Source organism: Panulirus ornatus, chromosome 10 (assembly GCF_036320965.1).
Source record: "Panulirus ornatus isolate Po-2019 chromosome 10, ASM3632096v1, whole genome shotgun sequence".
Lineage (NCBI taxonomy): Eukaryota > Metazoa > Arthropoda > Malacostraca > Decapoda > Palinuridae > Panulirus > Panulirus ornatus.
The window spans coordinates 63,088,616-63,112,934 of record NC_092233.1 but is presented as its reverse complement, the minus strand read 5'-3'; the positions used below and the strand labels follow the sequence as shown (position 1 = coordinate 63,112,934).

The window sequence follows — 24,319 nt, the reverse complement described above, 5'->3', positions numbered from 1 at the left end:
AGAGGGCGAGTTTACATGGAGAGTTTATGATATTACAGTTAAGGGGTTGGTTTGAGAGGAGGACCACTTGTGATATAGTCAAATGTAGGAGAAGGGTACTGGAGGGAGAGAAATGATGGAAGAATTAGTGGAATGGTGTATGCAAGGGAGGCAAGGAAGGACAGTGATAAGTGTTGACTCTTTTGCCAAGGTTGCTCCCTTGATGGCAACTTCCCAGAGGGAACAGGCATCAGAGCTGTAGAAAGACAAAACGAATGAGGTTTCCATATTTGATATTTAAACTTTAGGGGTTTTGTGTTAGATACTGAAAATACAGGTTTCTATAATAAAAATACAGAAAGAAGTAAAAAATACTAATGATAATTGCCCAATTCTATTACTAAAAGGCCAGAACTAATTTAGAAGCATAGTTATGTTATAAAGAATTATTCCTAGCATTGTAATTCAAAATAGTGACATTTTATGTCGTCCAATTAGGTGAAGATTCATCAAAATTTGGTATGGATTAGAGTCTAAATTAGGTTAGTCTGGATGTTAAATTTGTCTTGACCTGTTTCCAGGTAAAAAAAGGCAGTTTTGGATAGTTAAATTCTAATTTTGATGATGAGTACAAATCATAAATGATGTGTAATATTAGTATAGACCTAATTTTGGTTAATCTGTCCACTTTTATCTGTGTTATTACCTGAAAATGAAAAGTTGATGAAAAACAGCTAAAAACAGCGGGTGTCATTTCCTTTTAAGTACTGTCTCAACCCTGGAAATAGTCAGCCAAGGTGGGCTTGTGCACCAATCTCATTTATACCTCAGTAGTTAAGAATTATTCAAAATTTTGATCTCTTATGAGTCTAAGGCTGTCGGTTCGGTCTCAAGTTCCTCATCAGTTTACCATTTCCTGCTGTGCTCCATAGCATTCTGTAAAGAATGGGAAAAAAATTAAAGAAATAAGCAGGGGAAACTTAAATGGACAGCCATATGCAGTAAATAAATGCCTTAAAATATCTTCAAGAAATACTGCAACATATTTTGTTGTGTAGAGTATTACTGTGTACAATAGGCATTCACAGAGCTCATTTCAGTGTTATATTGTCCATAACTTACCTAATTTGTGTTGCAGGAAAATTAATCTCTCTTGTTAGGCTGGTGAAGCATGTGATAGAGTCTGTGTTTGTGTTAGTTATTACTGTTATCACCAAATGGAAATACGAGTTGATGTGGAAAGTCACAACAGTGTTCAGAGTAGATGGAACATTTCTGGAAGCATGTGAGCAAGAAGTATACTTTCATTTAATATGCTTACTCATTGTTTACCCAGAGCAGTTGTATGTAATGAAATTTCTTGGGCACCAACTCGGAGGCCATGCAGGATATTAGGTGGATAAACCAACAAGTAATGTATGGAGCAACATGTTTTGTCTGTCTGAAGGCTCTGTTTACAAGAGTTTTTCCCTCTCAGTTTTATCATTTTTCTGGACCTAATGAATACAAGAAGATAATCTTTGTATTAGGGTAACAACAGAAAGGCAGCACAAAATGAGGAGGGAACTTATTGAGGGATGATGTGATTTTCAGATCACCACCTTTAGAAAGATAGTCCAGAAAATGTTGGAAAACTACCAGAGAACTACCAGAAATGTACTAGTGTTATGTTGCATAGAGTAGGCCTAGTATAAGTCAAAATGAAGTGTAACAGAGTCCCTCTAGAATGTAAGGGTGCCTCATAGATAACATAAAGTACTAAGGATTTCCCAAGCAATTAAACAAGCAGAAAAGAATAGAAAAATATAGTAGTTAAGAGAAATTATTGTAAAATTTGAGATGGCAAATATTTTTCTTTGAAAGTTATTTTGAAACATGAGAGTATGGCAGATCAGAAAATGGTTTTAAATTTTGATAGTGGCAAAAGAAAGGCATTGTACCTTACTGTTGTTCTGTTATTGCTTTTCCCTTTTCTTTTGTTAACGAATGTCTTTTTCTCTGCAGGCATAGCTGAAAATTTAAATGCCATCAAGAAGTAAGTATGGAAAGTACCTAAAGAATATCCTGTGGTTTTGGAGCTGGCCACCAGGAAGCCCCTAATCAGCAGATGATTTTTCTGTTTAGATTTGTGAAGCATTGCTGTGGAGTAGAATTGTTTTCTCAAAAAAGTTTGATTTGGCCAAGCATATCTGTTATATTTGCATTGACTTACTTTGAGAGTACAGTACCACATGGTTGTTATTTACATGACTTAATTGTATTAAAAGTGTACTTCCTTCATTATTAAAAGTGTATTATGTATGTGTAGGTATATCATTATGAAACAAGAAATCATAAACTAAGATATTTTTTAATGTATATGTTGAAAAGATATAGAACACAGGATTACCTCATGATAACAGAGATACATTTAGAAGGGCAAGTGATCAGAAGAGATATCCCATCATTATTTCATGTTTTCCTATATGTCTTCCTGTTGAACATGAAAAGGTTGTTATTGATTGATAATGTAAATTGTCACATATAGCTAAGGCCTCAAATTACTACTGAATTAAAAAGAAAATCAAATTTCCTTTAATGGTATATTAATGAAGAAGAATTTGACATTGATGAATAACCAATGTGCATCTGGTACATTTCAAAATAGTAATCTTTACAGTTGTGAGGTAATCTTTAACAGTAAATATTTTAGTAACAATGGGAGTGAAAATACAGAAGAAAGATTTTTGGCAAATTTTCATTGGAAGTACCAGTTGCTACTAAACCATTTATTGAGGAATGGTACTATATAGATTACAGCTACTGCTGACACATTTTGGAGGCTTTTTCTTCACATTTCTTGAGGATAGAGATAAATCAGAAGTAGTTCACCTTATGAGCTTCCCTTGGTGAGAGACAAATGCGGTATTATTGACAGGACAGTTTCAGTATTATTTTCTTTATCCCTTACTGATTTTTCACTTTAAGCGCAACCATATAAAAATCTTGCTTGCAGTACATTACGTATATGTAGTGTAATTTAACAGTCAGTTGCTTCTTCTTGTCGATTACTTTTCTGTTTTCCTGTTGTGTTAGCATGACTGCATTCCCTTTGTTCACCTCTTGTGCATGGTAGTGGTCTTCCTGAATGGCAGTTAAGCTCATAGGTATAGCCATTTCACAAAAACACACAGGCTTTGTCGTTATTGGATTATTTTTCTACTTGATAACAATTATACCCTGCAATTACTCATGTATAATCGCCCACAACTTTTGATGTTGCAAGACACTTAAGGTCCATCATCTTTAGAAATATGTAAAGCTGGGCCCACAATGACAAGTGTCTTTTTTGTATTGGGTTTACAGCTACTCCAGGTAGATGATTCCCTTTGTAAAGTCTTGTCACCACTCCATTTTTAGACTTCCCAGTTTACTGTGTGTGCAGCCACACAGCATAAGTTAATCAAACCCATTCTGAAGCATAAGAATCTTTCCCCAGTTTACTGTGTGTGCAGCCACACAGCATAACTTAATCAAACCCATTCTGAAGAATAAGAATCTTTCCACTCCCTGCACAGGTCCACTTGTTCTCTACATCAGACATGATTGAATATGGATTGTTTGTTACCTTACTTACCAACTCAAGATAGAGACATGTACAAAGCTTGACTCGTTCATCATACACTCCTTCTGCAAAGTTTATTGCCCCATATGCAAAAGAAAGAAAAATAAGATTCCAAAAATAAATTTTTCCCCCAAAAAATGTCTTTATATTGTATATCACTGAAGAAAATGCCAAGAAAGTAGTATACAGTAATATTCTTGATGGCAGCATAGGTCATCCATATTCATGTAAATGTATAATGATTATCTTTTTTTAGGTGTGAAATCAGTATACATACATGTAAACACTTGACATACTTATTTTTTTCACCAGGTGTGATTTCATGTATCCCATGTATATGACATACATATTTTTTACATGTAAGTAATTCATATATCTATATTCATTATTGATGTATTTACTCATCATTTACACTGATAGTGCATTGTTTATATGAATAAATGAAAAACATAACTTTATTTTCAACAAAAATTTTATTAGTAATACAATTGTAATTGTTTCTTTTAATGTGAAAATGATTAATAATTGCTGCTTAAATCTAGGTTTCCACTATGATGTTGCTATTTCACCTTCACTATTTATGGGTGACTATGAAGTACAATCTTATTTATAGCTACATGATTACGTTCCTAGTGACATCTGTGGATAATCGATCTTGTGTGTAAAGTTGCAGATTTTTTTTTCACTGTAGTTTCTGTGACTTCTGCTTGAAGAGGAGTCACGTTAGCATAACTATGTAGGAAATGAAAAAGTCATCTTGCTTGGGTAAATATATTCTTTTTCTGTTACCTTTTATGGATTTTATCCTTCAGTGATGAAATTTGCCTTACATAAGTGTTGCTTATTTTTCTAATTTTCTTTCTTGAAATACAAAAAGCAAGCTGTTATCTGTTTGCTAAAAGGTCTACAGAATTTTCTATGTTAGAAATGTTAATTTGTGTCTAGATTTTAAGGTGTGCAGCCGTGAAAGAGGAATAGTGATGGATAGATAGATACACTGTATTGTTTGATTAAGGCTGTAGATATTCCTGCAGAAGATGTTAGTGGTGTGGCTGGGGATGGAATGCATATGGAATTATTTTGTGTGAAAGTGATGTAAATGGAGACCTTAGTCTCAGTTGGCACATCAGTTTATTATGTAAAATGAGAAGTAGGAGAAGCATTTGTAAGTGCAGACATTCATGGATATGGGTTGATGATTAGAAAGGGAAAAAATTATATAAATGATATTGCCGAGGATCTGTGTACCTGATCACCCCCACTGAATAATGATTGTAATGCTGACAGTAGATTGATAGATAGATTTTCATTAAAGACTTTCTGCAGGATTTTACATATTATAGAGTAGTTTAGAGAAAATGTAGAGATGATTTAGTATTTTTGTCTACTCAGATGCTTTCTGTGTGATAGATTCTGATATTAAAATTGTAGTTCTGTCTGTATCTCTGATGCCTGTTGCTTTCAGGGACTTCCCCAAGGGGGTGACCAAGGCAATAGAGACTTCATAATTGGTTAACTCCTGTGCCACTTCTTATCCTTTAGTGCCTCACCCTTAACAGGCCTCTGACAAAGGGTAACTCCAGCGCAGCATTTTCAGAGGCTCCTACCTAATTTTCCTACCAACTACTTTTACCAATGTGTCTGTCTAATACTCCTGCTGACTATTTTTACCTATGTGTCTACCTGATGTTCTTGCCTAATGTTTCAGCCTACTACTTTTACCTAATGCTTCCACCTAATGTTCCTACCTAATACTTTTACCTGATGTTTATACCTAGTGCTCCTATGAATATTCATACCTACTACTTCTATTAATGCTCTTACCATTATGCAAAAATGCAGGGCTAGTGCATAGTGCTCTATTTTAGAAAAACCTAGAGTTGCAAAGAATGAGTTGTGGGAGTTGATTGTCTTTAACTGTTATTTTTGTGACAAGGAAAGACTAAGACTGTGTGTTTGTGGACAGAATGCCAGCAGTCCATGTGTGGGTTGGGCAGAAAGAAGAGATAGATATCTAGGTTAGAGGAATTCAGTATGACAATTAGTGAAGTGCTGGCTCAGTATGCAAGTTTTGGTTGGATAATTTATTTCAATCATGTATTGTATAGCGATGATCATGTAAGTTGAGAAGTTATTTTAATAAAGTGTTCACCTTTTACCTTACTTGAGTATCATTAAATGAGTAATTCTTGCTCGCTATGGTAAGCATACTTTAAGTATAAAGAATGCAGATGCTCAGATTTGTTTTGTAAGTTTAGATTTATCATTTCCAGGGAACTTTCATAAGGGAATAGAATTGGTATTTGTACATTAGGAACATAATTGTGGTTAATACACCTCTAAAAGTTATTACCTGCTATGGATATTAGTAGGATAAATCAAGGCCATATTTCTAAATGATTCATGAGGTTTAAGCATTATGTTTTACCTAACGTATGAGTTGCTGGCTGGTTGGTTTTTGGACATATGGCCTATCAACTGCCAGGGTCATTGAGGCCAACAAAGTCAAGTAGTAACCAACACTAAGATAATTTTAGACCTTCTCCAGGCATTAAAGATAATTCCAAGACCACATGCACTGTTTCTTTATGATAAGTAATTTTGCTGGGTCATCATCTTGATTAACATTTTTAGATATTTTCAGTTGAGTTTGCAGCAGGGGTGCATGATGTCTCTATGGTTGAATAATTTGTTTATGGATGGTGTGGTTAGGGAGGTGAATGCAAGAGTTTTGGAGAGAGGGGCACGTATGCAGTCTGTTGTGGATGAGAGGGCTTGGGAAAAGAGTCAGTTGTTGTTCGCTGATGATATGGTGCTCATGGCTGACTTGAGTGAGAAACTGCAGAGGTTGGTGACTGAGTTTGGAAATGTGTGTGAAAGGAGAAATTGAGTGCAAATGTGAATAAGAGCAAGGTCAATAGGCTCAGTAGGGTTGAGGAACAAGTTAATTGGGATTTAAGTTTGAATGGAGAAAAATTGTAGGAAGTGAAGTGTTTCAGCTATCTGGGAGTGGACCTCGCAGTGGATGGAACCATGGAAGCGGAAGTAAGTTACAAGGTGGGGAAGGGGGCGAAGGTTCTTAGAGCAATGAAGAATGTGTGGGAGTAGAGCAAAAATGGGTATGTTTGAAGGAATGGTGGTGCCAACAATATTATGTGGATGCAAGGCATGGGCCATAGATAGGGTTGTACAGAGGAGGGAGGATGTGTTGGTAATAAAATGTTTGAGGATAATATGTGGTGTGAGGCAGTTTGATCGAGTAAGAAATGAAAGGCTTAGAGATATGTGTGGTATACCCCAGTATACCACATCATTCCAATTCACTCTGTTTGTTGTACGCCTTTCACCCTCCTGCATGTTCAGGCCCCGATCACTCAAAATATATATATATATATATATATATATATATGCATATAACCACAAGGAAAAAGAAACGCGATAAGTTCACCTAGGGAGATACAAGAATGAGATTGAAGATGTAGAACAATCAGTTGATATACAAAGAAGAGACATAGTTATGACACCATAGGTGTTCAGGTTTGGCATTGTGCATGTCAAAATTTTTTTATTATGTAGGCAGGAAAGAGAAGTTTAGAAATTTTGCATATGACAAAGCTAAGTGTATATAGACCTTCACTAATATTGTTACAATTCTTTGTGTATTTGATAATAGAAGGTTCAGTGATATTTCTTGTGATAATGGTGTTACAGTTAATAATTGACTTGGCTTTCCTCCAGTAAATACAATGGTCATAATTTTTAACTTGATTAAACAAAGCATTTGATTCTTTTCCTGTTCTTATACTATGTGTCACTTAAGTCTAACATAAAGATCCTCACCAGTTTGCCCAACATGAAATATATGTGGACTACTGGCATTCTTTCCATGAACATACAATCTCTCCTTTTTACACATAATACTTGACAAAGCTTTAATTCACAGAGTCATTCTTCATAATTCTAGATTTTCATGTGGTGAGCACTGTGTGCTAGCCCTGCCTTTTGGCAAAATGGTAGGAGCGATAGATAGAAGCAGCTGGTAGGAGCTTTAGGTGGAAACATTAGGTAGAAGTAGTTGGTAGGAACATGAGGCAGGAGCATTAGGTAGAAGTAGTCAGTAGGAACATTAATTAGGAGCCTCTGCAAACACTGCACTAGACTATCCCTCTGCCAGTGCCCTGTTAAGGGTGAGTTATTAAAGGGTAAGAAGCGGCTCTGCAGTTCTCTAGTTATGGAGACTCAATTGCTACGGCCACCCCCTGTGAGGGAGTTCCAGAAGGGAAGAAACATCAGAGATATAGAACAGAACAGAATAGCTAGACAAAATTTGGTTAAGTTTAATGCATCCAAGACCTAGTTTTTGACCTTTTATCAAAAATTTCTCAACTTTCCTCTCTCCTTTGATAGACCTGTATTTCCACCTCGACTCGAGAAATGTGCTTGTAATTACTGTAACAACCACACTCTCTTGGAAACCTCCAAGAAACTGGGAGACCTGTTTAGATGTTGAAATTTCTGTCCTGATCAGTTGCTCCATCTATTCTAAGGATTGAACTGTCCTTGTATGGAGTACTGCTCTCATATTTGGGGTGGGGTGGCTCTAGCATTGCATCTTTACTTGACAGAGTTGAGTCTAAAGTGGTCAGACTTATCAACTATCCCAGGCTAACCTCAAAACTTGACCCACTTACCCTACACTGCAATGTTGGTTTACTTTTCCTCTTCTGTAGGTATTACTTTCGTCTTTGCTCCCAAAAGCTGGTTTCTAATAGAAGAAGGATTGATACTTATGTAAATGTAATACTTAAAAAAAAACTGTGTTGTGTCCACATAAGTCCCATGACAAATTCATTGTCATGGCAACAGGAAAGAAGTTATGAGATGGGGTCCCATAAATGTAAAATTTCTTCCCTGTAAGCATAAATACATAATGGCACATTAAAAAACACACTCTGTATATATGGATGAATTATAAATCAGTGACCCAATGTATATGACTTTTCTTCTCCATTTATCATGAGTATGAAATATACCCAAAATTAGATATATGTTAACTGTTTCAGATAATTTTTCTTTCTCACCATATCTATACAAACTTAGATAGTTTGTAACTTAACTTTTAACTCCCATTATTGAATGATGGTTGTAAATCCCTGCTGTAGAAATGTAGTAGATTAATAACTGGTCATATAACTCAAAGTATGTCTGAAAGAGTTTTTTTTTTGTAGATGCTATTGTCCTGAGAATATCATCTAAAGTTGCCAAAAAAAAAAAAAAGTATGAAAATCATAATGATAGATCAATTTAATACATCAGACTCACAACATTTGCCATGAGAACATGAAAACACTTCTGTTGTGTCTTATGCCCACTAAGTAGGATTGGCATCAGTACAATTATCCTGTACTTGTAATTTTTTCAATAATTTTTTCAGTTTTATCTCAAAATACATGTGCTATTACTACTTCATTACTAAAAATCACTCATTAAGATTGTTATAAAGTTTTGAGATAGGTGAGAGTTAAGAATGGTTTGTCAGGTGTGCCTGAAAATGTCAAGCATTCTGTGAATGACACGGTATCATATAACACTTCAAACACAGAAGTAAGATTCACATAGGTCAGCAAATTTGGTAGGAAATCATATGAATAATATTTAGTATTTTATTATATTTGTCAATCTGCTTTACAAATGCAATTTTTTTCAGGAAAACATCAGCTACTGCTCTCACATGGGGTGACCAGGATTCATTTTGTAATACTGATGTAAAACACAACTGTAGAATCAAGAAAATCTTATTCTCCTGAAAATTGGAGAAATATGGCCAGTGTATATCAATGTTTGATCTGAGGAAGAATCTGCAATGTGGTAATTTGGAGATGGTTATATTCACTTTATAGCATATGGGATCATAAGTTGTATATGTATCTAATTACCTGACCGTACCACCATCCTAGTTTTGGGTGTCTTTTTTTTATTTCCTATTAATGTTCTGTTGTTGAATGTCTATCATGACCCCACCTCTCTTTATCATAAGATTCTTCTCCTTTGTGTGCACAGATTTCTTTTAGAAATGTATAATTTTTCATCTGCATTTTCTAGATTTATGATAGTCACCATTACTACTACCCTTACTTCCAACATCATTTCTGCTGCCACTGTAGCCACAATTATCATTGGTACCATCATCATATCAACCTCAATATCTACCTACGATACTTATGGCACCATTTCTATCTCCATTCAGCTCTGACCACTAGCTTCACCAACCCCTCCTCCACATGGTTTGCCATCAGGAGTTGAGTAATTTCCAATAACACAAGGTGTTATCAGTTCATGGTTACAGGTGAGTTTATTTTGATCCCAGACAGTACCTAGGGCACATGGCATTTCTTGTGGTCCATAGGGTGCACACTGGATGAACTTACGACAGTCATTTGGGTGAGGGAAGTAATGGCCTGTTGAACAGTCAATAACGCAACCATCAATGGTGCCTCCATTGCCACTATCTCCACCATTGTTACCATCACCACCTCCATTACTACCATCACCTCCATCACCACCACCAGAAGGTCCTTCACACAAGCCACAACTCTTGGGGCAGGCTGAGGCAACATAGACTTGCCATGAGCAATCACCATCAGTTGCTTTACAGACACAGTCATTATTGGCTGCCCAGAGACTACAGTCATGCACTGCATCCTTACACTGACTACCACCTCCATTACCTCCATCACCACTGCCATCACCTCCTCCACTTCCACCATCACCACTGCCTCCATCTTCACCATCACCACCTTCACCACTTCCACCAGCACCACCTTCTCCACTTCCACCATTACCACCTTCTCCACTTCCACCATTACTGCCTTCTCCACTTCCACCATGACCACCCTCTCCACTTCCACCATTACCACCTTCTCCACTTCCACCCTCTCCACTTCCACCATTACCACCTTCTCCACTTTCACTATCACCACCTTCTCCACTTCCATCACCTCCAGATTCACTGCTGTTAGATTCACTACTACCAGATTCGTTTGATTCACTGCTACTAGATTCACTACTGCCTCTCTTTCTCTTTACCATGGTTGTGCCCTCTTTGCATTTGCCACATGATCTGGGACAGTTTGTCAGAACAAATGTCTGCCAGTCACAGTTATCTTTGTGACAGTCACATCCACCCTCTTGAACAAAGGTATCACAGTCCCTGCGGCGGTCTATGCAGCTGGACTCCACGAACGAGCCCACATCCCATGCTCCAGAGGTGCAGTCCACATTGATGGCATAGTCACACAGGCCAGTGTCTCGATTGAAGAGGAGGCCATTGCTGCAGGAGTGTTTGGCTGCTTTACCCTTTTCACCTGAAGAATAAATGTTCGCCATCACTTTTATAGGTTAGTAGTGAAAGACATGGCTTAATGCCCTCTACCATCCTGTAATATTGATATTCCCTAAATCAAGGGGAAATACATAAAGTCATGACACTCTTGGCTGTCAGGCTATTGTCTGCTGTCTGTCTGTAGATATTTTTTGTTAGTTTGTCTAACTGAAGGCTTCATAAAATTAATTTTTTCATTTGTGTTTCTCAGGGGGATAACTAATACCGGTATGAAGATGGTGAAGGTGGAGCCAGGTAACATATTTATACATCCACATATAATTGCATCTCAGACTATAAAACCTATTTCCAAGGTTTACCAAGTTATGTTGTCATTTCATATGAGTGGTAATATTATTTGTTGTAATTATGCTTTACTATGAATATGTGGTTAAACTATTTAACCGTAACTCTTTCTATGTGTCCTAAACATAAGATGTGAATCACTTTCTTTACAAATAGTGTTAGATTTTAGGGAATTCAGGTTCAAATGTGGAGCAAATTTGTATTTGTAGAAAAAAAAGAATTAGTTTATGGTGAGTAGCTTTACTATATCACATTGAGACGAGTTGTTCTGGTTACTAAAGTTGATAACATCACAGACCTTCTATTTGGGTTTGAAGGTGGAGTACATTCACACATTTTTACGTAAGTTTCTATATGAGACTTGAACTGTAATGTTTAATCACAACCTCATCTTGATTGTTAAATTTTTATCAAACTTAGTAGTATTTCAGAATTGTACTTATTTTTTGGGTCTCAGCCAGGTGTGAGAATCAAAGTGCATCCCACGTGTATATGTGTGCATATATTGATTTATTTATTTATTATACTTAATCACCGCCTCCTGCATCAGCGAGATAGTGCAAGGAAACAGATGAGGAATGGCCCAACCCACCCACATATACATGTATATATATATACATTATCACCCATACATGCACATTTCTTTTTCTTTTCTTTCACACTATTCGCCATTTCCCGCGTTAGCGAGGTAGCGTTAAGAACAGAGGACTGAGCCTTTGAGGAAATATCCTCACCTGGCCCCCTTCTCTGTTCTTTCTTTTGGAAAAAATTTTTTTTTTTTTTTTTTTTTTTTATACTTTGTCGCTGTCTCCCGCGTTTGCGAGGTAGCGCAAGGAAACAGACGAAAGAAATGGCCCAACCCCCCCCCCCCATACACATGTACATACACACGTCCACACACGCAAATATACATACCTACACAGCTTTCCATGGTTTACCCCAGACGCTTCACATGCCTTGCTTCAATCCACTGACAGCACGTCAACCCCTGTATACCACATGACTCCAATTCACTCTATTTCTTGCCCTCCTTTCACCCTCCTGCATGTTCAGGCCCCGATCACACAAAATCTTTTTCACTCCATCTTTCCACCTCCAATTTGGTCTCCCTCTTCTCCTCGTTCCCTCCACCTCCGACACATATATCCTCTTGGTCAATCTCTCCTCACTCATTCTCTCCATGTGCCCAAACCATTTCAAAACACCCTCTTCTGCTCTCTCAACCACGCTCATTTTATTTCCACACATCTCTCTTACCCTTACGTTACTTACTCGATCAAACCACCTCACACCACACATTGTCCTCAAACATCTCATTTCCAGCACATCCATCCTCCTGCGCACATCTCTATCCATAGCCCACGCCTCGCAACCATACAACATTGTTGGAACCACTATTCCCTCAAACATACCCATTTTTGCTTTCCGAGATAATGTTCTCGACTTCCACACATTTTTCAAGGCTCCCAAAATTTTCGCCCCCTCCCCCACCCTATGATCCACTTCCGCTTCCATGGTTCCATCCGCTGACAGATCCACTCCCAGATATCTAAAACACTTCACTTCCTCCAGTTTTTCTCCATTCAAACTCACCTCCCAATTGACTTGACCCTCACCCCTACTGTACCTAATAACCTTGCTCTTATTCACATTTACTCTCAACTTTCTTCTTCCACACACTTTACCAAACTCAGTCACCAGCTTCTGCAGTTTCTCACATGAATCAGCCACCAGCGCTGTATCATCAGCGAACAACAACTGACTCACTTCCCAAGCTCTCTCATCCCCAACAGACTTCATACTTGCCCCTCTTTCCAGGACTCTTGCATTTACCTCCCTTACAACCCCATCCATAAACAAATTAAACAACCATGGAGACATCACACACCCCTGCCGCAAACCTACATTCACTGAGAACCAATCACTTTCCTCTCTTCCTACACGTACACATGCCTTACATCCTCGATAAAAACTTTTCACTGCTTCTAACAACTTGCCTTCCACACCATATATTCTTAATACCTTCCACAGAGCATCTCTATCAACTCTATCATATGCCTTCTCCAGATCCATAAATGCTACATACAAATCCATTTGCTTTTCTAAGTATTTCTCACATACATTCTTCAAAGCAAACATACATAAACATTTCAATGTATACATACATGTACATACACAGACATATACATACATACACATGTACATATTCATACTTGCTGCCTTCACCCACTCTCATTGCCACCCCGCCACACATGAAATAGCATTGCCCCCTCCCCCCTCCAGAGAGGCAGCACCAGGAAAAGATGAAAAAGGCCATGATTCGTTCACACTCAGTCCCTCGCTTTCATTTGTAATGCACCGAAACCATAGCTCCCTTTCCACATCCAGGCCCCACAGAACTTTCCATGGTTTACCCAAGATGCTTCACATGCCCTGGTTCAATGCACTGACAGCACATCGACCCTGGTATACCACATCATTCCAATTTACTCTGTTCCTTGCACATCTTTCATACTCCTGTAAGTTCAGGCCCTGATTGCTCAAGATCTTTTTCATTCCATCCTTCCACCTCCATTTAGTCTCCCACTTCTCCTTCTTCCCTCCACCTCTGACACATATATCCTCTTTGTCATCTTTCTTCACTCATTTTCTCCATGTGTTCAAACCATTTCAACACTCACTCTTCCGATCTCTCAACCACACTCTTTTTATTACCACACATCTCTCTTACCCTTTCATTACTTACTCATCAAACCACCTCACACCACATATTGTCCTCAAACATTTCATTTCCAACACATCCACCCTCCTCTGCACCCCCTGTCTATAGCCCATGCCTTGCAACCATATAACATAACTGGAACCACTATTCCTTCAAACATACACATTTTTGCTCCCTGAGATAACTTTCTCACCTTCCACACATTCTTCATCGTTCCCAGAACCTTTGCCCCTTCCCCCATCGTGCAACTCACTTCCACTTCCATGGTTCCATTCGCTGCTAAGTCCACTCCCAGATACCTAAAACACTTCACTTCCTCCAGTTTTTCTCCATTCAAACTTACCTCCCAATTAACTTGTCCCTCACCACTACTGAACCTAATAACCTTGCTCTTATTCACATTTATTCTCAACTTTCTTCTTTCACTCATTTTACCAAACTCAGTCACCAACTTCTGCAGTTTCTCACCTGAATCAGCCACCAGCGTTGTATCATCAGTGAACAAAAACTGACTCACTTCCCAAGCCCTCTCATCTTCAACAGACTGCATACTTGCCCCTCTCTCCAAAACCCTTGCATTCACCTCCCTAACCACCCCATCCACAGACAAATTAAACAACCATGGAGACATCATGCACCCCTGCCACAAACCAGTATTCAGTGGGAACCAATCACTTTCCTCTCTTCCTACTTGTACACATGCCTTACATCCTTGGTAAAAACTTTTCACTGCTTCTAGCAACTTACCTCCCACACTATACACTCTTAAAACCTTCCACAAAGCATCTCTATCAACCCTATCATATGCCTTCTCTAGATCCATAAATGCTACATACAAATTCATCTGTTTTTCTAAGTATTTCTACATACAAACACCTGATCCACACATCCTCTACCACTTATGAAACCACACTGAACTTCCTCAATCTGATGCTCTGTACATGCCTTCACCCTCGCAATCAATACCCTCCAATATAATTTCCCAGGAATACTCAAGAAACTTATGGCTATGTAATTTGAACAGTCACCTTTATCCCCTTTGTCTTTGTACAATGGCACTATGGATGCATTCTGCCAATTCTAGGGCACTTCACCATGATCCATACATACATTGAATATCCTTAACAACCAATCACCAACACAGTTACTCTCTTTTTTGATAAATTCCAAACCTGCCACTTTGCTGGCTTTCATCTTCAGATATATGTGTGCATATATCCTAACATTTATATTCTGTTTATCAGGCATTATGGACCGTTAAATTTTTGATAAATGTTGTAGAGATTACGAATATCACAGATTTTTATATTAGGTTAAGGAAAGAACTTAAACTATGTGTTTGCTAGAATTTAAAATTCAGAAATGGACTATATCTGAAATATTAGTGTCATGCATTCTTTTTAATGTAGGTCCTAAACCTTCATATATATATTTATTAGTTTTTACTCCTGCAAAACGCTGGATTTTATGAAAGTTGTAAGGTGTATAGATTTGTAATTTTGCTCACCCACAACTCAGATTTGAGGTTGGCATTGCAATCTGTACATGCTTGTAATACACATGATCATGCTGTACTTAGAGATCATTAGTTTATCTGAATCCCCTTTGATAATATGATTGGTGATACTATTAGTTTCATCAGTTAGGTCATAGTCAAAAGTGAGGCTATTTCATATATCTATACAAATGTTTGCCTTGTAGCTTTCAAAGTTTAGTGTCCAAACACTGGCTTTGCTAAATCTTGGACTGTGATCACACTTGGAGAGATTTCATTTGCACTAAACTTAGACTTCGAGCTGGAGATGTATCATGCATTTGTATATGCACTCTTACAGACTGCCTGAGATTTGGTTACGTCACTACCAGACCATGTTATAGTAACCAGAATGACTTGGAAAGATAGCACAATCAGACCTTACTCTTTGTATAGGTGATGTCTTTAAGGGCTAACATACATACATAACATTACTAGTGCATAGTGACAACACATTAAGATCTGTGCAACTGTACTTACATTGCCAGAAGGAGGAACACTGATCTGCTGCTGGGTAGCGGCAGTTGTCACAGGAGCAGGAAGAAGCCTGATGGCACTTGGTGTTTTCAGGTTTATCACATTGCTCCAGCCTGGCATTGTACACCAGATGACTGGGACATTCTGTCAAGTGCGCCAGCCCTACCTGCAGGAGGTTCACTTAACTTTTACATTCTCATAGATGAATCTGTTCATTATCAAGGAAGGGATAATGACAAATCATTCTATATACCGGTAAACAGATAGTAAAGAGACAACTGAAGAATTATGAAATAATTGATTTATATAGTAGATTGCTGATATATGAAGAAATTAAATATATTAATTGTTTTACATTTAGAGATTCACTTGATATTATCTTCAGTACCCAAAATGACATGGGCAAAACATGTCTTAGTCAAAGCCTTCTTGGGTAGGAAATTGATCAAGGCTTTAAAGGTGTTTGTACATGAAGAGGGAAAAACTAAAGAAGGAAGAGAATTTCACAGCTTAGCTATTCAAGGGAAGAACAAGCCATCATAACAGCCACTCCCTGAACAGCTAGTCTCAACAAAGAGACTGTGTGAAGCAGCAGCCAAACATGCCACAGGTCCAAACCTTGGAGGCGGGAATACATGTCCATATTCTAAAAATCATTTATCAGATTTTTATTTTTCTACTTATGAAGACTCTTTTATGTTAGCTGAAACAGCACTGGCAACTGATGCCTTAAATCAACTGAAAGGGGAGTGGGAAGGAGGGGACTTTACGTTTGCCAGTATGATTGATAAGTGAGGAGCTTGTATCTTGCATTTAGGAAGAGCAGCAGATTGACCTGGATTATTGGTTTAAACATTTTGCTCCACTATGAATTTGCTGCAGTGATACAGTCCCTCCAAGAAAGAAAGATTTGATCTGCTGGATGCATGCTAAGTAGGCAGTATTTTTTCCAATCAATAGGCCTACTTGAATTTTCTGCCGATTATGATATAATTCTGAAATCTTTGAACTAAAGATTCTTGAGCTGAGACCAGTGAATGAAATGAGAAGACTCCTTGATATGAAGTTTATCAAACATGTGAGCCATGCGTAGACTGAGAGCATTACCAAAGGAAGAAGTGGTTGAGCCAGGATACCATGGGGTTGGTGTCAAGTAGGAAGAAAAATTATTAAAACCCTCTGGCAATGCCAATAAAGCTTATATGACTAAGTTAGACATATTTTGGTAACATTTTGTTTGTCAATGAGAAGTATTCCATCAGTGGCTGAGGCACTCACAGTTTTCAGGTGATGTGATGTATGAGACAAGGAAAATGAATGTGTAATCAAAATGAAATAGGCATTTGTTTGGTATCCTGTGTGAAAAATAGTAGAATATCTTAAAAATGGAAGATTTTAAGAATCCAGACAACAGTGTGAGGTACCAAAGATAAGGAGAACAGGGTTAGCTGTGTGATAAGTGAAGCATGGCTATGCCCAGTGTGGGATACTGAGGGATAGACCACTCTCATGTCATTGTTTATGACACTGTCAGGTTATTTCACCTTAGAAACATATGCTGATATTTGAATGTAAACATTCTATGTCCAAAGCCATCAATACACGCAAACAACGTCTTGCAGTTGAATAACAGTGTATTTAATGATTGATGTCTCTTTGATGTGATGGATAAACAATGAAAGGTTAGGAATCACTGTGGGAGGTATGAATCACATGGAGAGACTGAACTTATGGGAAGATTGGGTAACAGGGGAGACTTTGTGAGAAATGTGGGCCACAGGGAAGACTGGACTTACAGGAGCTTTGGGCCAGCCTAAAGGGAGAATGACCCTTATGGAGGTGTGGTCCACGAAGGAGACTTGAGTCTGAGGAAGTTGTGGGCCACAGGAGAGACTAAGTCTGAGGAAGCTGTGGGCCACAGGAGAGACTAAGTCTGAGGAAGCTGTGGGCCACAGGGGAGACTGTCTGAGGGAAGTGTGGTGCCACCGGGGGGATTGACCCCAATGGAAGATTAGGGCCACATGGAAGACTGAGTACTAGAAAGATATGGGCCTCAAGAGACTGACCTAAATGAAACTGTGGCCTAAAGGGAGAATGACCCTTATGGAGGTGTGGTCCACGAAGGAGACTTGAGTCTGAGGAAGTTGTGGGCCACAGGACAGACTAAGTCTGAGGAAGCTGTGGGCCACAGGAGAGACTAAGTCTGAGGAAGCTGTGGGCCACAGGGGAGACTGTCTGAGGGAAGTGTGGTGCCACCGGGGGGATTGACCCCAATGGAAGATTAGGGCCACATGGAAGACTGAGTACTAGAAAGATATGGGCCTCAAGAGACTGACCTAAATGGAACTGTGGGTCACAGGGGAGACCGACCCTGAGGGAAGTATGGGTTAAAGGGAAAACTGACATAAATTGTGGGCCACAGGGGAGACTGGCCATGTGGGAAGTGTGGTTCACAAGGGAAACTCACCTTAAGGGAGGTCTGGGCCACAGGGGAGACTGGCCCTGAGGGAAGTGTGGACCACAAGGGAGACTGACCCTGAAGGAAGTGTGGGTCACAAAGGAGACTGACCCTGAGGGAGGTGTGGGCCACAAGGGAGACTGAACCTGAGGGAAGTGTGGCCCATAAGGAAGACTGACCCTGAGGGAAGTGTGGGTCACAAGAAAGACTGACCGTGAGGGAGGTGTGAGCCACAAGGGAGACAGAACCTGAGGGAAGTGTAGGCCACAAGGGAGACTGACGCTGAAGGAAGTGTGGGTCACAAAGGAGACTGACCTTAAGGGAAGTGTGGGCCACAAGAGACTGACCCTGAGGAAGGTGTGGGCTACAAGGGAGTCAGAACCTAAGGGAATTGTGGGCCACAAGAAAGACTGGCCCTGAAGGAAGTGTGGGATCATAAGGGAGACTGACCTTGAGGGAAGTGTGTGTCACAAGGAAGACTTACCCTATGGAAGGTATGGGTTTCAGGTTAGACTGACCATGAGGGAAGTATGGATCTCACGGGAGACTGACCCTGATGGAAGTGTGGGCTACAGGGAAGATTGACGTAAAATGTGGGCCGCATGAGATTGACAGAGTAGGTATGAGTCACACTGGACTCTGACTTTAAGGGAGGTATAGGCCAATGGCCGTAAAGGCGTGGACCACTGACCATAAGGGAGGGTAGACCTCTGACCATGAGGGAGATGTGGGCTGAAAGGGAGATTAGTCGAGGAAGAAGTTTGGGTAAGAGGGGAGATCATTCCTCAGGAAGGTCATCAGGTTATATCGACAGGTGGCAAGGACTGGAATGGACTATAAATGCTTGAATGAACATATGAGTCGACGGAATGAACCAGTAAATATCATGACACATACATTTCTGTTCTGACAGCTGATATAAATCATACTGAATATATGACTGTTATCTGAAAAACAGATAATCGGTATTCAAGAAGAATGAGTGAACTGTAGATGCAAGAGTAGACATTAAATTGCCAGAACGGACTATATTATTGCAATGAAATTAATAATTTTTTGCATGTTCCGACTTCATGTGTGATGTATCTAACTCGTTATATCACTTCATTTAATTAATTTTCTTCCCAAAATGTTTTAAAGAAATGTCGTAGGTCTGCTTCCAGAGGTCTCATAAACAAGCATGTATATCTGTTACCAATGGAAAAGGGGAAGCGAGGACACTCATTTCATCGTGTGTTTATTTTGTTATATAAGATAAACTTCAATGTTAATAGCTGAGGGGGAATAGAAGCAAAGCACAGACGAAAGGTAGAAAAAAAAATCATAAAGTTGGAAAAACAAGGTGAACTCAAGACTCAGCAGTGACCACGGAAAGTAAGCTTGTTTGAATGTTTTAATTTCGATTGAGTCGATTTCACTCACCCATAAGCTCAGAAATTTGTAATCTTCAATTTATGATAATGTTTAACGGATACTGTAACCCAAGACGGGCAGACTCACAATGTCACAGTGATAGTAGTCATGACAGCTGTGGGGATGCGGTTTAGTACAGGTGCCCACACAGTCACAGGACACCTTCCTGTCTTCTTGACCACCTGCTACATAAGGGTGATCCAACTCACACGGCTTCTTGAAAGGGACGCAGTGAGCTGCTTCAGGTAGGTCACATGAGCCCAGCTTCGCATTGTAGTGCAGGTTGGACGGACACCTCTGGATAGGGTCGATCAATTAATGATCATAAGTAACTTTGTATTTAGTAAACCCTGCTAGATTTTGATGTTAGGAGACATTTATCCTGATGTTTACATCATCATCCACAAAAGAAATGTCCTATTATACTCCAATTTTGTGTAGTTAATCTAAGTTTGTCTGTACCTAGAAAGGTTTCATATTTTACATTTAACACCCATGTAGTCTCTTACACTTTCCCAGACAATTCAAGCTCATCTTCCCCTTATTAATTCTCTCTCTCTCTCTCTCTCTCTCTCTCTCTCTCTCTCTCTCTCTCCCCACGTTGTTGTCCTTGCCTTGTGTCCACTCCTACCTTGATGTGAGGTACGCCGCTGACGCAATGGACGTATAGGCTGCAGTATGACGGATGAGCGTAGAAGGCATCGGTCTCGCCACACTTGAGGGTGAGGCACACACTGTCGTTCAAAGTGTTCAGCGGCGTTCCTGGAACACCACCGTAAGTTTGGCCATGAGATTTTTGACACGATTCATGAAAGAATGAATTAAAAAAAAAAAAAACGTCAGTTTTGATTTCATGATTCATAGAACATAACAACTGTGTGTGTGTGTGTGTGTGTGGACGTTGGCTTCACGACCATCAGGCAGTAGATAGTTATTGACAAGAACGATAATGATATTCAAATAAGATAACTCACTTGCCAATGCCCCATGAGAGAGGCAAGCTGTTCCTACCAACAAGAGCCAAAGATATCGGGAGACCTGGTCTGTGCCCGCCATAGTGTCTTCCCGAGCTGTTCTCTTACTGCCGAGATGATGTAGTCAAGGACCTCCGGGATATTCTTCACGTTGTAAAGGAAACAAAAAAATGCTGTTCTGGTACTTGAAGTACCCAAGACACAGCTGGAGTGAAGGTGGCGACTGTGTCTCGAGCTCGATGGCAGTGCGACCCACTCCAGGTCGCCGAGCATTATATACCTTCCTTACTCAGTCTTTCTTATCAATGCCACGTCGTCTCCTGGAGACATATCATCTGATTTCTCTCTTGAAAAAAAAACAATATAAGGGCTCAATCTAGCTATAGTTCAGTACTATGACACAAAGGAGACTGATTTTTCGCAAAGGTCTAGCTTTTAGTTCAACGAAAGCCTGTCTCGCTTTAGAGAAATGCAAGTTTATAGCTAAGTGTTGAGGTAAGGCGATGTAAACGGGCGAAACCTGTGATTAGGAAAAGCCACACAAATCGGGGAAGGATATAAGAGATTATGATATTCACTTATCCCCGTGGAGATAAAAAGAGTAAATTGAAAAATATCATGATAAATCCTGAAAAACCCTGGATTGTGAGGACGTCCATGAGAGACACTAACCCACAAGTCTAAATCTTGTATTAGTTTTCTTGTGGCATGATAAAGATGGGATGTCATTAGTGTATCATGAGACGAGAGAGAACAGGTATGTGGCCTCCGTCTGTTCTTGGCGCTCCTCGTTAAAGCAGGAAACTGCGATCGAGTATGGGAAAGAATGATGAAAATCCCTCCAGAACTCAATAAGATGGACACCAATTACATATATAATTCCCTCTCACTCCCTCCCAAAATCATCGGTTTATGTAAACCAAACTTTGACCAATCCTAGAATTATCCTAGAATGACGTCACTGGTGAACCTTATCAATGGAACGTGACAATGTGATTTAAAATGTTTGTGACGGTAAAGCCGTGGTTAACGCCTCACCTGAACTCCTTTATGTAAACGAACTCGTAATATTCCTGGTATCACCTGGAGCGATAGAGGGAGTGTTGTTCATCGTCAAGCTGTTCATCAAATACTTCTGTTACGTAACTAATTACAAAAGACAGAGTACATAAGGACCCTTTCCTTAGGCACCATTTACACGGAATCTATGTTATAATTATCTTCAGTACAGTCTCTATTATTAATATCTTTAGTCCATGCATGACATTATGAAGAAAATGATATTTAGACTAGCGTAGTGTGCATCATACTACATATTTTACATATGTATAAACGTATCGCTACACTACTTTTGAAGTACACTAACTGTAGCACTTAATTCAGATTCAACTTTTAAAATCTATAAGTCTTCCGGATCCATTACAATCATATTAGAAGTAGAAAGAAAAGCTGGTGGTGGTGGCACATTTGTGGTAGTGATGAAAATTATTGTGGTAACGATGGTTGATTGTGGTGGAGGTAATTTTGGTGGTGTTAACTGTGTTAACCTATGCATGTGTGGTTCCCCATCTCTCAAATCCTCATTACCAAGGCCGATATTTTGTCATCGGTCGGGTTTAACGCGTAGCATTCACCGCAGGAAAATGTAGGGATAATACTGAAGTTTCTTCTGTAAGGTCGAGTGTTATGTGTAAGCCAGGGTCTGTCTCTGTCTGTGAACTGAGTACCAGCTACCCACGTTTATATGAGGCAGGAAGGTAAAGACAGCAACCTGAGTTAGGAAGGGGAACTTAGCCACTGAGGCGCTAGCTCACTTGGCCGCTGCATCAGGAGGTGGGAAATCTTCCCCAACCGACCATTCTGTATTATCACACTCTAAAAGTAGGAAAAGAAGGAGAGAAAAAAGGAGTGATTTCTACCTCGAAGGCTCTGTCGCCTGTTCGCGCAACCTTGTTAAAGCAGAAAAGGCGTGTGTAATTGTACATTTACATTACCATTATCATTATTACCATTATCATTATTTTTACTATCATTACGTAGCCCTAGATACCCTATTATGGGGCTCTCGCAGTTTCGAGGCTGCAATCCAAGCAAGAACAAGGTAAGGTGGGCTGGGCTCCTTTGGGGATATATAAAGTTCTTCACGATTGTTTAAGGCTGCTTGCTACACGATCAGTTGACCACTGAGTGTTATCTGTGCAGGTCAAAACTGTGCAGTTTTAACCTGATGAATGTGTAGAAATTAACTGCAGTCTAACCATGGCCTGCCTGATATCTCGAGGACAAAACTTTCTGTTGACTTTATCAGCTAAAAAATATATACGGTTGATGTTCTTGGAAATTTAAGATAAACTTAGACCAATGGTCATTAGTCCTCCCAGTTGGCGAGGTGTTGAAACACGAGTTACACACATAGTTGGTGGTGGTTGGTATCACAGAATTAATACCCGTTATCCCGTAGTCCCGGTGCTTTATGTAAGGTGTGACGACGCTACCAGCAGGTATATTACCTGCTTACCCAAAGCTTGTTATGTTAGTTGAGATTAAATTGTCATTTCTTAAACTGGTACAGACGTTATTCTTCTTGATCTAGAACAGGTAACTCGAAAGATGTTCCATTGAATACCAGTGTGGCCCCCTAGTGCAGTATACTTAACGAAATGTGGAGTATTTTCTGAGAAATACATAAAAAAGAAAAGTTTACTTTCGTGGCCAGGTAAGAATTTTCTTCAGGTTACGAGTTAAGCTGTTTTACTTTATGTTCCTCAGATTTAGCTCGGCAAAATCCAGAGTTATAGGTCCTATACCATTCAGTTAAGATGCAGTGAATATATCATCTTACATATGTGAAATAAATTTTTGAAGTTAACCCCAGACGATGTACAGAAGTTATAACAACCCTTAAATGTCTGCCATGCTTCGCAGGCCATAGCATTGGGGTGACATAACCATTCCTTCCTCACAAATTGCGTTTACACTCTTATCAGCTCAAACTGACAAGCTAAGGATTGTGAGGGGTACGTCCAGGTAAATCACCATGACCTCACCAGGATAACTAGGCTGTTATGTAACCGATGGCTCAACACATCCTAATTTTCAAGTTGTTTAAAAAAATATTAGGCAGAGGCATAGGTTATTATCTTTGATGGCGATTGGTGATGGAAACACATCCTTGTAGCAATGATTGAGTTGACCATTTAATCCAAAGGAGAAACAAATTGCTAAATATGATCCTTGTGAAGGGGAAGGATTTTATGGAATCTCTGCTCTACTCTGAAAGTGAATGCTCAAAATAGGGATAAATGGATGCCGGATTTCAGCAAAGATCTACAAAAAAAGAAGCTAAAGTGTGGCAGACCCATGATATATATATATATATATATATATATATATATATATATATATATATATATATATATATATATATATATATATATATATATACCCACGGGAACGTGATATGAAAATAAG

The 24,319-nt window shown here is 39.2% G+C and overlaps 2 protein-coding genes across 4 annotated transcripts in view; one reads left to right on the top strand and one right to left on the bottom strand.

Moving 5' to 3' along the window:
* LOC139751035 (uncharacterized) overlaps nucleotides 1-8,573 on the top strand; it is a 37,114-nt gene extending 28,541 nt beyond the window's left edge. For all 3 annotated transcript variants that reach the window (XR_011713261.1, XM_071666154.1, XM_071666153.1), the window contains one exon: nucleotides 1,984-8,573. The gene's annotated coding sequence lies outside the window, so the exon portion shown is untranslated. The remainder of the gene's footprint in view (nucleotides 1-1,983) is intronic.
* A 659-nt stretch (nucleotides 8,574-9,232) lies between these two features.
* On the bottom strand, nucleotides 9,233-21,110 carry LOC139751034 (uncharacterized). Its single transcript, XM_071666152.1, has 5 exons — nucleotides 20,849-21,110; nucleotides 20,506-20,636; nucleotides 19,962-20,171; nucleotides 16,007-16,169; nucleotides 9,233-10,947 (listed from the first exon to the last, which is right to left on the bottom strand). Exons 1-5 carry the CDS (start codon nucleotides 20,928-20,930, stop codon nucleotides 9,827-9,829), a joined length of 1,707 nt encoding a protein of 568 aa, XP_071522253.1. The 5' UTR covers nucleotides 20,931-21,110; the 3' UTR covers nucleotides 9,233-9,826.
* Nucleotides 21,111-24,319: the final 3,209 nt, after the last annotated feature.

Coding starts and splice junctions, on each gene's coding strand:
- LOC139751034 (XM_071666152.1), bottom strand. CDS start 20,930: ATGGCGGGCACAGACCAGGTCTCCCGATATCTTTGGCTCTTGTTGGTA. Junction 20,637..20,848: donor CTCTCATGGGGCATTGGCAA/GTGAGTTATCTT, acceptor GTGGTGTTCCAG/GAACGCCGCTGAACACTTTG. Junction 10,948..16,006: donor GTGTTCCTCCTTCTGGCAAT/GTAAGTACAGTT, acceptor TTTATTCTTCAG/GTGAAAAGGGTAAAGCAGCC.